We start from the raw sequence: 13,854 nt of genomic DNA, 5'->3' as shown, positions 1-13,854 counted from the left end.
CCTGAAGATCTTAAAGCACTGCATTACCATAAGATGAACACTTGGAAAAGTAGCTCCCACAGCTCTGCAAAAAGGTGTCCAGGGTACCTTCAGCTCCTGAAGAAAGAACCCAGGAAGTAAAAAAACAGTAAAAAGAGGGGGTGTTGTCCTATTAGCTGCAAACTGCTCTGCTCTGTAGCGCTAGAGATGTTAATTTTAGCTTGTTTGTAAGCAAGCTAAATTTGTCCATTTTAGTGCTCCACAGCCATATGTGCCCCACTGGTCATGTGCTGCCCACTCCTGCATTAGCCCTTCAGCAACATCAGTCAACATGACAAGAGAAAAGTCAGCCTATTCATTGTTCATTCCGTAGTCAAAAAGGGTCACCTGCTTATACATCCTCTGGACGTTCATACCATTTTGAGAGCAACGATGCCTCTTTGAGGAACAAAGCTTAACCAATCTGCTATGTGCTCAGCAAAGAGCGGAGGAGACAAAGGAATAAAAAGTTATGTCTAGGGGTGGCCACTTATACATTTTCAAAAAAGAGGCATTGCATCACCAGGAGAAAGAGGACAAAACAGGACACTGATTTGCATAGCATTCACATATGAAAAATTGTATGGAATTATATCTATAATTTAAGCAGAAATACAGAAATACAAGACATCTCAACATAGTGGAAAAGATGGACCAGGTGACCTGTGTGTCTGCTCAGTCTGTTATCCAGGTGCTAGCTGTTGATAAGCAACTTCAAGGCCCTTGCTCTCCCTGCCGTCTGGTGGTCCTTTGACTTTAAACCAGATTGGTCTGGCCAGCCCATCACATAGAGAACACCTTAAAATAGAGGATTGTTCTCTGCCAGCTTTCCAAAACAGAAAACTCTCTTCTAGAAAGTAGGACACCAGGGGGGAATCTGCACGTCATTCCGAGATCGCTTCTAAGCGACCCCAGTGCGGCGTGAAAGCGATCATGTAACTGGCCTTTGGAAGAGCCGACGAAGAGACATCCTTCCCCCCGCCGCCGCCACCCGCAGACCTCCTCGCTGGCTGGGACGGAGAGCTCGGGGGAAGAAGGCGGGGTGGAGAGCTTCTTCCGCTCTCAACCCCACCTTCTTCCGCCGAGCTCTCCTCGCCAGTCGGCGAGGAGGTCTATGGGTGGCGGCGGCGGCGGGAAGGACGTCTCTTTGTCAGCTCTTCCAAAGGCCAGTTACACGATCACTTTCACATCGCACTGGGGTCGCTTAGAAGCGATCTCGGAACGACGTGCGGATTCCCCCCGGCCATCGTAGTTGTGTCCTAAAGTTCTAACCAATCACTGTTGAATGCCAATACATAACATCATCGCATACAATCCAACTCATCATCAGGTGGGTTTTTAATAGAAGCCAGATGTACAGAGGATCTGAACTTCAGATGAAGAAAGAGACGCGCTGCAGGACAGGCAGGGCTTGACTTGCTTCAAGGCAGGATGTTCTGCACTCATGCATGGCAAGGGAAAAAACAGTTTCTCTGCAGACCTTTGGAGGCAAAGCTCTGAGGAGGAGATGATGATGATGATGATGATGATGATGATGATGATGATGATGCTTTTTTACATTTATATACCACCCCAAAGCCGAAGCTCTCTGGGTGGTTTACAAAAGTTTAAAACAGTGAACATTAAAAACAAATATACAAAAATTTTAAACCATCAAAACCATAAAAACAACAATATCTATTTAGAACAACTACTCTGGGGTCAGTTAAAAAATTCAGCATATGTTGTTAACTGCCTGGGAGAAGAGAAAAGTCTTGACCTGGTGCCGAAAAGATAACGATGTTGGTGCTAGGCAAGCCTCATCGGGGATATCATTCCATAACTGAGGGGCCACCACTGAAAAGGCCCTCTCCCTTGTTGCCATCACCCGAGCTTCCCTCGGAGTAGGCACTCGGAGGAGTACCTTAGATGTTGAGCGTAGTGTACGGGTAGGTAGATCACAGAAGATGGTGGAGTGCCCTCTGCTAGGCAGTCCTAACAGTGAGGAGGAGGAGGTCTTGTTCTGTGCTCACCAATCTGCTTTTTGTTTTAGAAGTCTTGTGCCTTTTCCGCTTTAATGTGTTAATCAGGTGTCTCCTCCTCTCTTTCCTTCCCCCTTCCCTATTTTGCTATCTGCCTAACACCCTGCCCTGCTGACTGTCTGCACCCCACTGCATTGTAAGTAGCTACCTTTGCCTCTCTTCTCTGGAGCAGCAACCCTATCATGCATGTTTCTGAGAACCCCCCTGACTTCCCCCCTGCAAGCCTTGAAGGTTTTAAAACTAACATTTCTGCTCTTTTGTTAGGACATCAAATAGCTTTCTCAGAAGATTAAAAACAAACAAAACATATCCTAGTGGACTTACGATCATGTAGTGCAGATTTCTAAGTGCTCTATAAATATCCTTTTGCACACGCTTTCTGCAATAGTTCCCGGTTGTTTGAATGCACGTTTAAGGGCATCTCTTCAAAACAAAAAAAATCACTAAAATGAGTTATGCCTTAATCCACTTTATGGACTCTTGAGAATCTTGAACCAAGGATGAGAGTTGTTTCGGGTTCATTAAACTGCAATTAAAATGCAGACGTGTCAGTGTGTATGTATGCGTTGGTTAATCTAGTCTTGGCTAGTAATGGAGTGTACAGAAGCAACGAGTGACTGCTAGTCTGGATTAATTAATTCAGATTTGTTTTTAAATAGTAGGGTTTTGTGTATGTGCCCATCAGGTCCGCTGCTATTTGCTTTTGAACGTTTACTGCAAACAGCACCTTTGGAGGGCAAATAGCCAGCTGGAACCAGGGTGGATTTTTGGCATGAAACCGGCACAGGGCCCAATCCAAATTGGCAGCGTGTTCCTTATCAGAGCCCTGCAACTGCTTTTTCTTAAATGAAGCCAGTTTAAACACACTTTTGAAAAAGCATCTTTGTCTTAACGTAGGGTGACCATATTTGGGAAACCAAAAAAGAGGACACCTAATGTGTGTGTGGGGAAGCAGCTTTCTGAGTCCTGCAGAAAGTACGTTATTCCCCCGCCACCTTAAAGAACCCGATTGGAGTGGAGGAGGGGAAAGGATTTCATTCTGCACCACCACCATCCACTCCAATTGGGGCCTTTTCTATAATGTCCACGAATGACCCACTTTCCCCTTTAAGACCTCAATTGGAGCTCGGGGTGGGGGAATGATGTGCCTCAAGAAAGCATGTCACTCCCTCCTGCCATGCTAATGGCAGCCTTAAAGGGGAAGGTGTGTCATTCCAGGACATTATTGAAAATTACAGAAAATCCCCCCTGACACCATGGAAAGAACAAAAACCAGGACAAATCCGGGGAAATCCTGACAGTTGGTCACCCTATCTTAACGTGTGGTTTAGCCCATATTACCACTTCTAGCTTCTTCTTGAAACACTATTGTCTGCCTCTGGAATGTGAATGCATTCAATTTGTCTATTTTTCCCCTTGGGCAATAGCTGCCATGGAGGCAATCTTGGGACCACAGCATGTAAAGAGGAGTTTAATCCTCCCACCCATGCTGTGGTCCTGTGAAAAGTTCTCTCCCCCATTTTGGTGTTAGGACCCAGGAGGGCAACTTCAATTGGCACTAATCGAAGCTTCTCTCCCAGGGTTCATGACAAGTTTGAGGGAGGGGCATGCAATTTTCATCAGGACCATGTGGGTGGAGAGAGGAGAAAGGGTTTTTAAAACTTCCTCATGTGTCACTAGAGATGTTTGTTGCTGAGAAATCTGTTTCTTTTTTGGCTTGAGGGAGTTCCACAGTATGCCTGATTTGGCTCTCATTTGAGGATTTTACCTGAATACTGAGGATGTTTTGCATATATTTTTTTAATTTGCACAAATAGAATTGTGCAAATTTTCAGCCAAAATTTGCACAATTTGGGGCTGAAATTTGTGGCCAAAATTTATGCAATTTGCACAAATTATGCAAATTTGTGCCAAATTCAGCTTTAATTTGCACAAATTAAAAAAAAATATGGAAAATGGACAAAGTGTCCTGACGCTATGCAGATTGAGTTTGGCTCCACGGCAGAAAACGAATTGAAGTCTGGGAGGACCGAACCAAAGTTAGCTTGTCAAGCTCCACCCCAACCCCCAGACATAGAATCATAGAACAGTAGAGTTGGAAGGGGCCTATAATGCCAATGAGTCCAACCCACTGCTCATTGCAGATACCTCCTACATCACTATGTGTCACACGGTCCTGATCCTGGCTCATCTTTTCCTCTGCCCCACAGCTCCTGTCATTAAAGGGAAAAAATAGACATGTTAAAAGCATTCACACATTAAAGCCATGTCTGGTTTGGCCCTACAACACAGCTTTCTAAAGAATGGAATTAGGATGTAGGGAGGATTTGTATTTAAAAGGAGAAATCCTATGCATGTTTTGACTGAAAAACTTCCCCATGCAGGCTGGGGAATGCTGGGAATTGTAGGACTTTTCTCCATCTAAACGTGCATAAGGATGTGCCCTGAACTGCTAATGAGAAGCAATACAATCTGGCTATTCTGTGTAATACACCTCTTCACCCTAAGCCCGTTACCAAGCCATCCCTGAATACAACCCCTTTTCAGTGTTATTTCCTGTTCCTTCTTTCTAAAGGGCCAAACTAGACGACCTGCCATCCAAGCCATTTGTAATTGTGTGGACAGCATTTCAAACTAAAGAGTAGGCATGGAAGCTATGATCTGAATTAGGCTGCTAGTGGGGGTAGGGGGCTTTAACTGTTGCACCCACACATATACACGCACATGGTTCCAATCTGGATTGGGTCCCCTAGATTGGAGGGGATTTCCTTCCAATGCAAACAACAGATGCTGGAAACCCAATCTGGATCAGGATTGCAGCAGTGGGCAAAGGGCTAAACACACCCGGTATTTTCTCCAGATCTGGCCTCCTGCAGCTGCTATTTAATTTTTTAAAAGGTCATTCACACAATGGCCCTGAGCAGACAACAGGCTAAGCCACAATTAGGCCGCTAACCTATTTGCGGTAAATGGTTAGTCAACATGTTTAAACTGTGGTTATGTAACCACTATGGTTAGGAATGGTTCAGACAACACGTGTAGTCATAGTTCACATGGCACACTAAGCCATAATGTTTAGATCAGAAAGTTTAACCACTGTGGCTTCGCATGTCATCTGAACACAGGGTCCCTGGATAATTGCATGAATGTTCTAGTTTGGCCCTGAGTTCACCCTGCCAGGCAGAGTCTGCTCATGTCTTCAGGAGGTGCCCGTGCTCCTCCCCTTGCCTAGCCGCTTTCCCTTTCCTCCTCTGCTCTGCCTTCCCCCACCCACGCCAGCTACCTGCAAGCGCTGCACTGCTGAAGTAGGCCCTGCCATGGAGTCTTGGGTTTCCCTTTGACATAAAGAATGGGATCATAGGGCTGTATCCACTGTTTAGAGTGGAGAAGACCCATTGAAATGAATGAGACTGAAGTTTGACTAGCTGCATCATGTCAAATCGCTAGCTTAGCTTTGTTAACACTGACTGGCAGTGGCTCTTCATGGTTTCAGGCAGGAGTCTTTCCCAGCCCTATGTGGAGGCACTGGGGATTCGACCTGGGACTTTCTGCAAGCAGGGCAGTGACTCTACCACTGAGCTAAAGCTCTTCCTGAACTCAGAGGGGCTGTCTTCATGGTGCCGAGTTGGCGCCATGTTCCCCCTAAACCTTGTGGTTTCACTTACCTGGGGTGGTGTTGGGTAATCTCCACACCAAGGAGGGAGCGTGGGGTTTTCAGCGGTCATCCGGGTACTGGTGCCCCTGCCCTCTTCCTGGATTCCAGCAACCAATCACTGGTTGCCTTCCACCAGGACTGCTCCCTGAATCAGCCATGGAGTGAGATCAGATAGCGAAAGAGCCAGGGTGACCTTGCTCCCACCAAAAAAGTCCCCGACTTTTTTACAGCGCAGCATTGCAGAAAAGCCCCACTGTGGCTGCAAATCTGTGGTTGCACCATATAACTGATGCAGCACCAATTCGCAGCCACCGCAGGCCTCTGAGCGTGTATAGACAGCCCCAGAGAAGGAAGAGTGTTGCATGGAGCTGCACGGTTTCCACCTTGGAAACTCCTGCTGCAGGGGCTGCTCCACTCCTGGCTTTATACAGCCAGGGCAGGTTCCTGAATAAAGTGAGAGTGCTGAGGTTGGGTTACAGCTTGCCACTTGCCGGGGCAAGCGTCACTGGCCTCTGCATGACTCTGTTTAAGCTCTAGGGGAGAAGCTGCCAGTTATCACTACACCCCTTTGCTTCTGTAATAAACACTGGTTGGGGAATTAATATTTGCTGCTTGACGATTTGGAACAAAGGCTCAAATTATACAGCAGCAGACCCATTCATTTGAACCTGGGTCTGTCCTAACGTGCATAAAGTGGGGAGGGGAGATTATACGGCAAAATGGGTGGGTGGGTAGGCTGTGTGTAACACTCCCCCTGCCTGCAGCGTCCCTCCCTAAAGCCTCTCTTTCAGTGTCATCTGCCCTCCCTCCCACCCTGGGCTCTGATACCACAGAGCGGCTATGGTAAAGTAAGCAGTGGGTACAGGGGGGGGGGTACTCGTGCTCCTTTTGCATTAAAAACTGGGGGGACACCCCAACCCCCTACTTGGGACTATCCTAGATGTACACAAATAGATCTGCTGCCTCCCCAGGTTGTTTGAGCTCCACTTTCCTTTCTGTATATCACTCTCTTTATCTGTTGCTTTTCCAGATACCCAATCTGCAGCTACAAAAAGCAAAACCAGTGAGGATATAGCCCAGACCTCCAAATATAGTCCAGCCTATTCTCCAGACCCCTATTACCACTCAGAGACAGAATATTGGACTTTTCAAGGCTCACCTAAAGGTAACATTCTCCACTCCAGGGCACTAACTTCAATAGCAAGGGTGTTGAAATTTAGGCCTGCAGGCCTCCAGGAGTCCCAAGATTACCATGCCCCCGTTCCCTTGTCCCACCTGCTTTCCACTGGCCACTGATGGTTTGATGGTTTTCCAGCTTTGGGGCATTTTCCTCCAATCTAAAAAGATGAAATGTGTCTCCTAAGACTTAAAGCCTTTGTACTTGAGCTATTTATTGTGTGGTTGTGATTCCCCACTCATGGTAGTTTGAGGGTGCTTTACACAATGTCATCATCTTCCAGGGCTGGTCTCATGCTTTGCAACCATTAGGGCATTTTTTTCCCAAATAAGGAAAGCCTAGTATTTTTGTGAATAGCAACATGAAACCCTGCTGTACCACAGCACCACCTAGTGGTTGTGTAAAAGAACCTATAGGAAGGCAGAGAACGAAACCCCCTGGAAAAACAGGGCAGATGGAGATGATTTTATTCCCACAAAGAATTTGAAAGCAGAAGCCTCGATAAGATGTCGGGTTAAAGGCCCTTAGTTACTGGCGGTAAGAGCTTTATGCTAAAGCATGCTGCTATTTTTACTATTTTGTTTCACCCCTTTTGGCTTTGGCCCCACTCATCAGTGGAACTTTTCCAAAATTGAATGCCGTCCTTGGGCTGAAAGAGGTTCGACACTCCTGCTCTATAGCCTTGGGGTGCTTCCAGATGGAGGGTCAGTGGGGTCCAGACAATCTCATCTTCCAACTCATAGTCAAAGCATTTTTCCCACCACTTCCTCCATCTTTTTTCTTCTTCTTAACTGATTTTTTTGCAAGAAGAAACTGACTGACTGCCCCTGCCTACATTTTCTTGTAGCGCCACGAGTTCGGAGATTCTCCTCAGGAGGAGAAGAAGATGGATTTGATCGAGGGATGCATAAGGTGAGTGCTCTCCTTCATTGCTTCACCTTGGTCCATTTTAAGCTAAGCTTAGAAACACTGTTCCGAGTTTCCTTCCCCCTTGTGGTGGTGTACCTTCAAGGTCCTCAGAGTGCCGTCTTTGGCCGGACATGTTGGACCACAACCTGTATCTTCCCCAGCCAGCTGGAACTACCTGGCAATGATGGAGGTTGTAGTCCAACACATCTGGAGGGTGCCAGGTTGGGGAAGCCTGGGATAGTAGATTGTCGGTGACCTAATTGGGGAAGATATGACTTCCCCAAGTTCATATCAACAGGGATGCTGCCACTTGTTCCTTCTTCCTATATTTTATTGCATTTTTTACGATAACACGTTACCATTGTTTGCCATGGACATATTGTTTTTGAAAGATGGGATGCAAATTATTTAAACACATACGTATGTACTAACCTTATCACCCTTGAAATAGTACTAGAGAAGCTGGGTTTGTGAGAAAATGAGAGTGCCTGCATAATACATCTATGTCATCTTCCTTTTCTTAACCATTTGTGGTGGCCTAGATCCAGACTGGCATTGGCAGATTGATACTGAAGGAAGAAATGAAGGCACGATCCAATTCCTATGCTGATCCCTGGACACCGCCCCGCAGCTCAGCCGGCAGCCGAGAAGCTCTTCACACAGCTGGCTACGAAAGCTCCTTAAATGGCTGTAAGCAATCCCAAACATTTCCCCTAGCCTCTGCCTGGCAGCAGAGGGGTGGCTTCTAGGAATGCATGGCACAGAAGGGCTGCTTTGTCACAGGGCATCAGTTGCTACTGGGTGGGTGAGCGGGAGAGAGGATTGCTTGCCGGTGGCATCACAGACAATGCAGAATAATCCTGACACAGTGTAAATTCAGCCGCTGAGCCTGCAGCACTGGAAAGGGCAGCGCCTCTCAAGTACTATTGGTACCAATTGAGTGCTTCTGTTCCTCCCTGGTGGAACTGAATTGAGCTTGGCCAGATTTTCTGTGGACATGTTTGGTTCCAGCAAGATTTTATTTTCTTGATGCAACATTTATATCCAGGGACTGTTTCACTGCACTTCTGAGAGGGAAGCAAAATGCAGTGAAACAAACAAAGGCAATAACAACAGCCAGTTCAGTTTCTTATGCAGTGTGACTCTGAGTGTCAACAGACGGTGGAAAATCACGGTTCCTTAACGTTGCTTCTCTGACCCCACTCCTGTCCCATGATACTTCTTCTTTCTACCTGAAGAAGAAAGAGGAAGTAAACAAAGACCCCGTGGCCCATTCAGGGGCTGTTTTCCTGCGCACAGCAGGAGATTGCAGCACATTCCATTTAAAAGAGGTCCCTTTTGTGACGGAAAACAGGCAAGAAGGAGAGGACATTGTCGTCTAAAGGATGCACAAACATCCATAAGTGGGCAGTAGCGAGCTTGCAATAAATCTCTCTGCCTTTTTTAGCTACCTTGTACGAGCTAGCCATTAGCTCACATCCTTGTTTCTAGCTGTCGCGCTGCCTTCCCTTGCCTGGTCAAACCACTCCTCAGCCTTTTACAGGGCAAGGAAGAAAGAGCCAGGGGCATTTGGTAAAGCATGAGAGTTGGCTAAGGCAAGACTGTGCAGAAGGTATTTTTATTTTAGTTATTACTTTTCTATACCACTCAATAGCCAAAGCTCTAAGGGCAGTTCTGGATCTACTGGTAGATCATTGGAAGGTTTGCTGACCAGCAGGGATTTCTGATTCTGGGTTATTTAATAGCAACAGCAAAAGAAATCTCTCTCTCTTCCCCCCCCCCACCCCGTATTAGGCTCTGAGGGTGCTTCCAGACAAGGCTTTTATCCTGCAGTTCCCTGGCCTCATTCATGAAATTTTATGGGGGATCCAGATGATTTTGTCTTCCATTTGTAATCCTCCTGTGTTTTCCCATGCTTCTTCCATCTTTTTCCTTACTGCAGAACAGGATGGAAATAGCTGTACAATGCCTTCAGATTGGTAGCACTAGGAGCCCTCCGTCTGGAAGCACCCTTACAATCCATAGTCTCTAATGTACCTCAGATGTAAATTTGCACTATATGCCAGTCATGTATGGCTCATGGGATGCAGGAGGCATCTGGATCTCTGCCTGAGTCACCATTTCCCATCTAACTCCACTGCCCATCTCAAGCCATTCCATTGCACCTACTCTGGTTAGTGAACTTTGTAGTAGGGTTGTGCATGGACCCCCCGCTCTGCTTCTCTTCCAGATCCGCGATTTGCAGATCGGGCCGCTCCACTCCCGCTCCGCCTATGTCCGGTCCACTCCGCTGCGGAGCTCCGGATCTGGATCGGAGCTCCGTTTTCCCCCCCCCATAGGCTTGCATTGAAAGCTAAAAAAGTATACAACTTTTTTTCTGTTAAAGTTAGAAACCTCAAGTTTGCCACCATGACACCTCATGGAGGTATACACACGCACGCCAAGTTTCAAGCCAATCCCATCATCCCCTGATTTTTGGGGAATTTTTGAAAATCGGGCACCCCATTCACACCCCTTTCGATAGCTCCGTCAATTTGCATGTTAGAAACCTCAAACTTGACACCATGATAGCTTATCCAGGGATACACATGCATGCCTAGACTCAAGGCAATCCCATCATCCCCTGATTTTTGGCGGGGCTCTAACCTTTTAACTCACCCCAAATCAAGTCCCATTTTACAACTACATCAATTTGCATGTCAGAAACCTCACCTTCGGTCCCATGACAGCTTACCCATGTGTCCACATGGATGCCAAGTTTCAAGCCAATCCCATCATCTCCGGATTTTTGGGGAATTTATGAAAGACGGACACCCCAGTATCTGCAGACAGCTCAATGGGCCCATTTCAAAGGAAATCCCAACATGCCATGAATTGGGGAGTAGAGATAAACCTAAATATGAATCTTCTTCCACACTTGAAAAATTGATTTGGAACTTGAGCACAGGAAGGACTTCTCCCCTGAGTCAAAGCAAGACACACAAAAACCATCCCTGCGAGGTGGGCAGGGGAGGAGGGAGGGAAGGCAGGCAGGCAGCAGACATTTCTGGGGGCACAAGGAAGTGAGCCAAGGATTGTTTCAAAGCCAGTAATGCATATAAAATGGAATAAATAAATAAACAAAGGAGTGGAATTAAAAGCAGCAGTGTTGCTGAATAAACAACAAGAAGATTTTTTTTAAAAAGGCTATATATGTCTTTTACCAGTAAGAGGGGAGTGGACATGCCCAAGAGGAGGGGGAATCATCTGCCAATTTGACTGGTCCTGTCTAGGTACCAGTCTTTAAGAAGCAAACGATCACTTCAACTCATGATAGATATCCTCTGATTTACCTTTGGAGGGCTCTGATGGCCCTCCAAGGACAGGAGAGTGCACAGGGCACGTCCATGTCCTAGGGGAGCTCAGCCCCTTGCACCACATCTATTCAGTTGTTCCCCAAAGTTAGGGTGGGTAGCAGTGCTGTGTTTTTTCTATCTCTTATTATTGGCTTAGTATATGATTTCAGGTTGTGTTTGTGCATTTGGTGGGGCTACTGTTTTAAAAAACACTGGGAAAAGTCTGTTCAGACTAAGAAAGAGAAGTTCCCAGAATCCCAAGTTACCCGTTTTGCCTGTCCCCTCCTCCAACTTTGGGATCATGTGATCATGACCGGGAGTTGACTCTGCCCCTCAGCCCTTCGGAAAAGATATATTTTCCCGCTGTTTTACCCGATTTTTCCAAAAATTCTAGCAAGCGAACCACACCACGCAGAGAGCTGAGAGTAGGCTCAAAATGACCCCCAGCCACAACTCTCCAAGCACAAGAAGTTTCAGAAAGATAGCTTAAAAAACAACACAGTTATCCCCTATTCTTTTCCGCAATGCAATCCTATTGGCGAAATTTTTCAAAATGGCGATTGTATCGGTCCGCGAAAAGAGAAGCGCTCCGCGTATGGGCGCTTCTCTTCGCCGTGCTTCTACGGGTCCCCGGTCCATAGAAGTTGAAGTGATTCTACTCCGCCTCTGGGCAAGGCGGAGCAGGCCAATTCGCTTCTGATTCTCCGCTTCTAATCGGAGCGGAGCACATCCCTACTTTATAGTTCTAGCAGGAAACAAATCTGAAGTCTGTCCATGCCTGGGCCAAGGAGGAATGAAATAGGGATTTTGTTTAATTCATTCCGTGTGTGTTTTGTGGATTGTCAGAAGTCTTTTGTTCTGTCATTCACTCATTGGCAGAATCATATTCTCCCCCCCCCGCCCGCCTTCAGAAAAGTATGCAGAAACATCTGCCACAATTGATATAACTTTCATTACTGTGCAATATTTCGAGTATTTTTCTTAGTGTTACATAGTGGAGGCTGAAGAAAGATCAGAGATGTATAAAACATTGGTTTTGGGGTTGTTGTTTTTAAAGGTGCATATATTATATGCACCTCTGGAGGTCAGGCAGGCGCCAACCTTGTACTCCTTTCAGCACCTCCTGAAAACATCTTTATTCCAAGAAGCCTTTGTCTAACATGCAGCCTTGGATTACTGTTATTGCTTCTTTTAAATTTTGTTTTAACTGTTTTTATTCTGTTTTTATTTTCATTTTATACTGTACACCGCTCCGAAATTTTTCAATGGGGAGCGGTATATAAATATTCTAAATAAATAAATAAATATTAACATATTTTCCACTAACTTTCATATGAATAAATTTCTGTACAATTCTGAAACTTTTTTTAAAAATGGTCCAAAATCTGTGAAGATGCTGGTCTGCATCTATTTCAGATTTCTGATACCCCTAGGACCAGGGGACGTCAACAGAAAACCTTTTGCTATGTTCATTCATCTGGTAGATGTGTGGGTGTCTCGAAGGATCCTTTGTCATTTCCCCCATTTGTTGTGTGTCAAGCATCTTGTACCAAGCTCTGTGTGTGTGTGTGTGTGTGTGTGTGTGTGTGTGTGTGTGTTTGACATTTTTTAATATTTCAGGGAACCAGAAGAATATTCAGTGTGCTGCCACCTAGTGCTTGAGCTCATAGATAAGTCTGACAATGAAATAAGGCTCATAAGAATCGTACATTCCAAGATGCCCATGTTTATTTCACTGTCTGTATAAGCCACTGTGTGTCTGTGTCTGTGTGTGTGTGTGTGTGTGTGTGTCCGTGTCCCCATTTATCTATGTATGTGTTCCAGGCTGAACATGTACACCTTCTCGTACACGTACACACTCACGCTATAGCATTCCCTGGGGCACCCTACCAGCCAGAGCCTGAAGGAGTCTTTCATTAATCTTTGATGAACTGCCACATTATTCCCACCTTCATGTTTCCCCTCTTCCTGCCAAGGCAGTGTGGGTGAGGGGCAAACTACAGAATTGCAGGTGTGCTTCTGCAACTGCACGAACTGGCCACTAGATGGGACTATTGACAGTTGAGCCCTTACTTGTTAGGTTTTGGCTTTTGTTTGTTTATTAAATGCTAAAGGTTTAGGCTTAAACTAGACATGGCACATAATTATCTGTACCTTTTCACTGGCTCTTAAACAGCCTCAGGAGGCTGCAAATTTGAGCAGAAAAAATGGTGTGGGATGGTGGTGGGGGAGCTGGTGAACTCCAGCTATTTTTCTGCTCAGAATTGGCTCCTTCACAGCAATTTTTCTCCCCATGTGGGAAATGGTGTGGAGGGATTTTGAGCTGGAAAATATCTAGAAGAGAAAGGGTTAAGCACACACACGCACCACCACACACGTTGTTTAAGTATCACTTATTTCTCCATAGACCAGCATGTTGGTATATGTCCGCATGGGGAAAAGTTGGTGTTTTCATACAAGGCTTCAAGGACACACGTCATTCTGGCAGGAAGCTAGACAAGAACTTTGTCTCTCTTAAACAAGAGCAGAACACCAAGAGGACACTTCTGAATGATCCCACCCAGATACAACTAAGACAAGTGCCACCTAGTGACTAAACTATGCAATGACATCCACACAGTGTGAGCCAAGCAATACATGGAGCCAGCTAGCCATCGTTTCCACAGTATTTCCCTACTGCAGCTGTCTCCAGGTTCTACCTCATTCACACCAACCTTTTACCCTGGGTGTATATCTACA

At 45.9% G+C, this 13,854-nt stretch overlaps 1 protein-coding gene across 1 annotated transcript in view; it reads left to right on the top strand.

Moving 5' to 3' along the window:
- The window catches only part of ABLIM3 (actin binding LIM protein family member 3), a 180,475-nt gene that overhangs the window by 157,665 nt on the left and 8,956 nt on the right, over positions 1 to 13,854 (top strand). The window contains exons 15-17 of the mRNA XM_063120595.1: positions 6,725 to 6,859; positions 7,719 to 7,783; positions 8,323 to 8,470. Of these exons, the coding sequence (XP_062976665.1) occupies positions 6,725 to 6,859; positions 7,719 to 7,783; positions 8,323 to 8,470 (348 nt within the window). The remainder of the gene's footprint in view (positions 1 to 6,724; positions 6,860 to 7,718; positions 7,784 to 8,322; positions 8,471 to 13,854) is intronic.

This window comes from Elgaria multicarinata, chromosome 3 (genome assembly GCF_023053635.1).
Source record: "Elgaria multicarinata webbii isolate HBS135686 ecotype San Diego chromosome 3, rElgMul1.1.pri, whole genome shotgun sequence".
Classification (NCBI taxonomy): domain Eukaryota; kingdom Metazoa; phylum Chordata; class Lepidosauria; order Squamata; family Anguidae; genus Elgaria; species Elgaria multicarinata.
The sequence above is the reverse complement of the archived record's forward strand: the minus strand, read 5'-3'. Positions and strand labels throughout refer to the sequence as shown.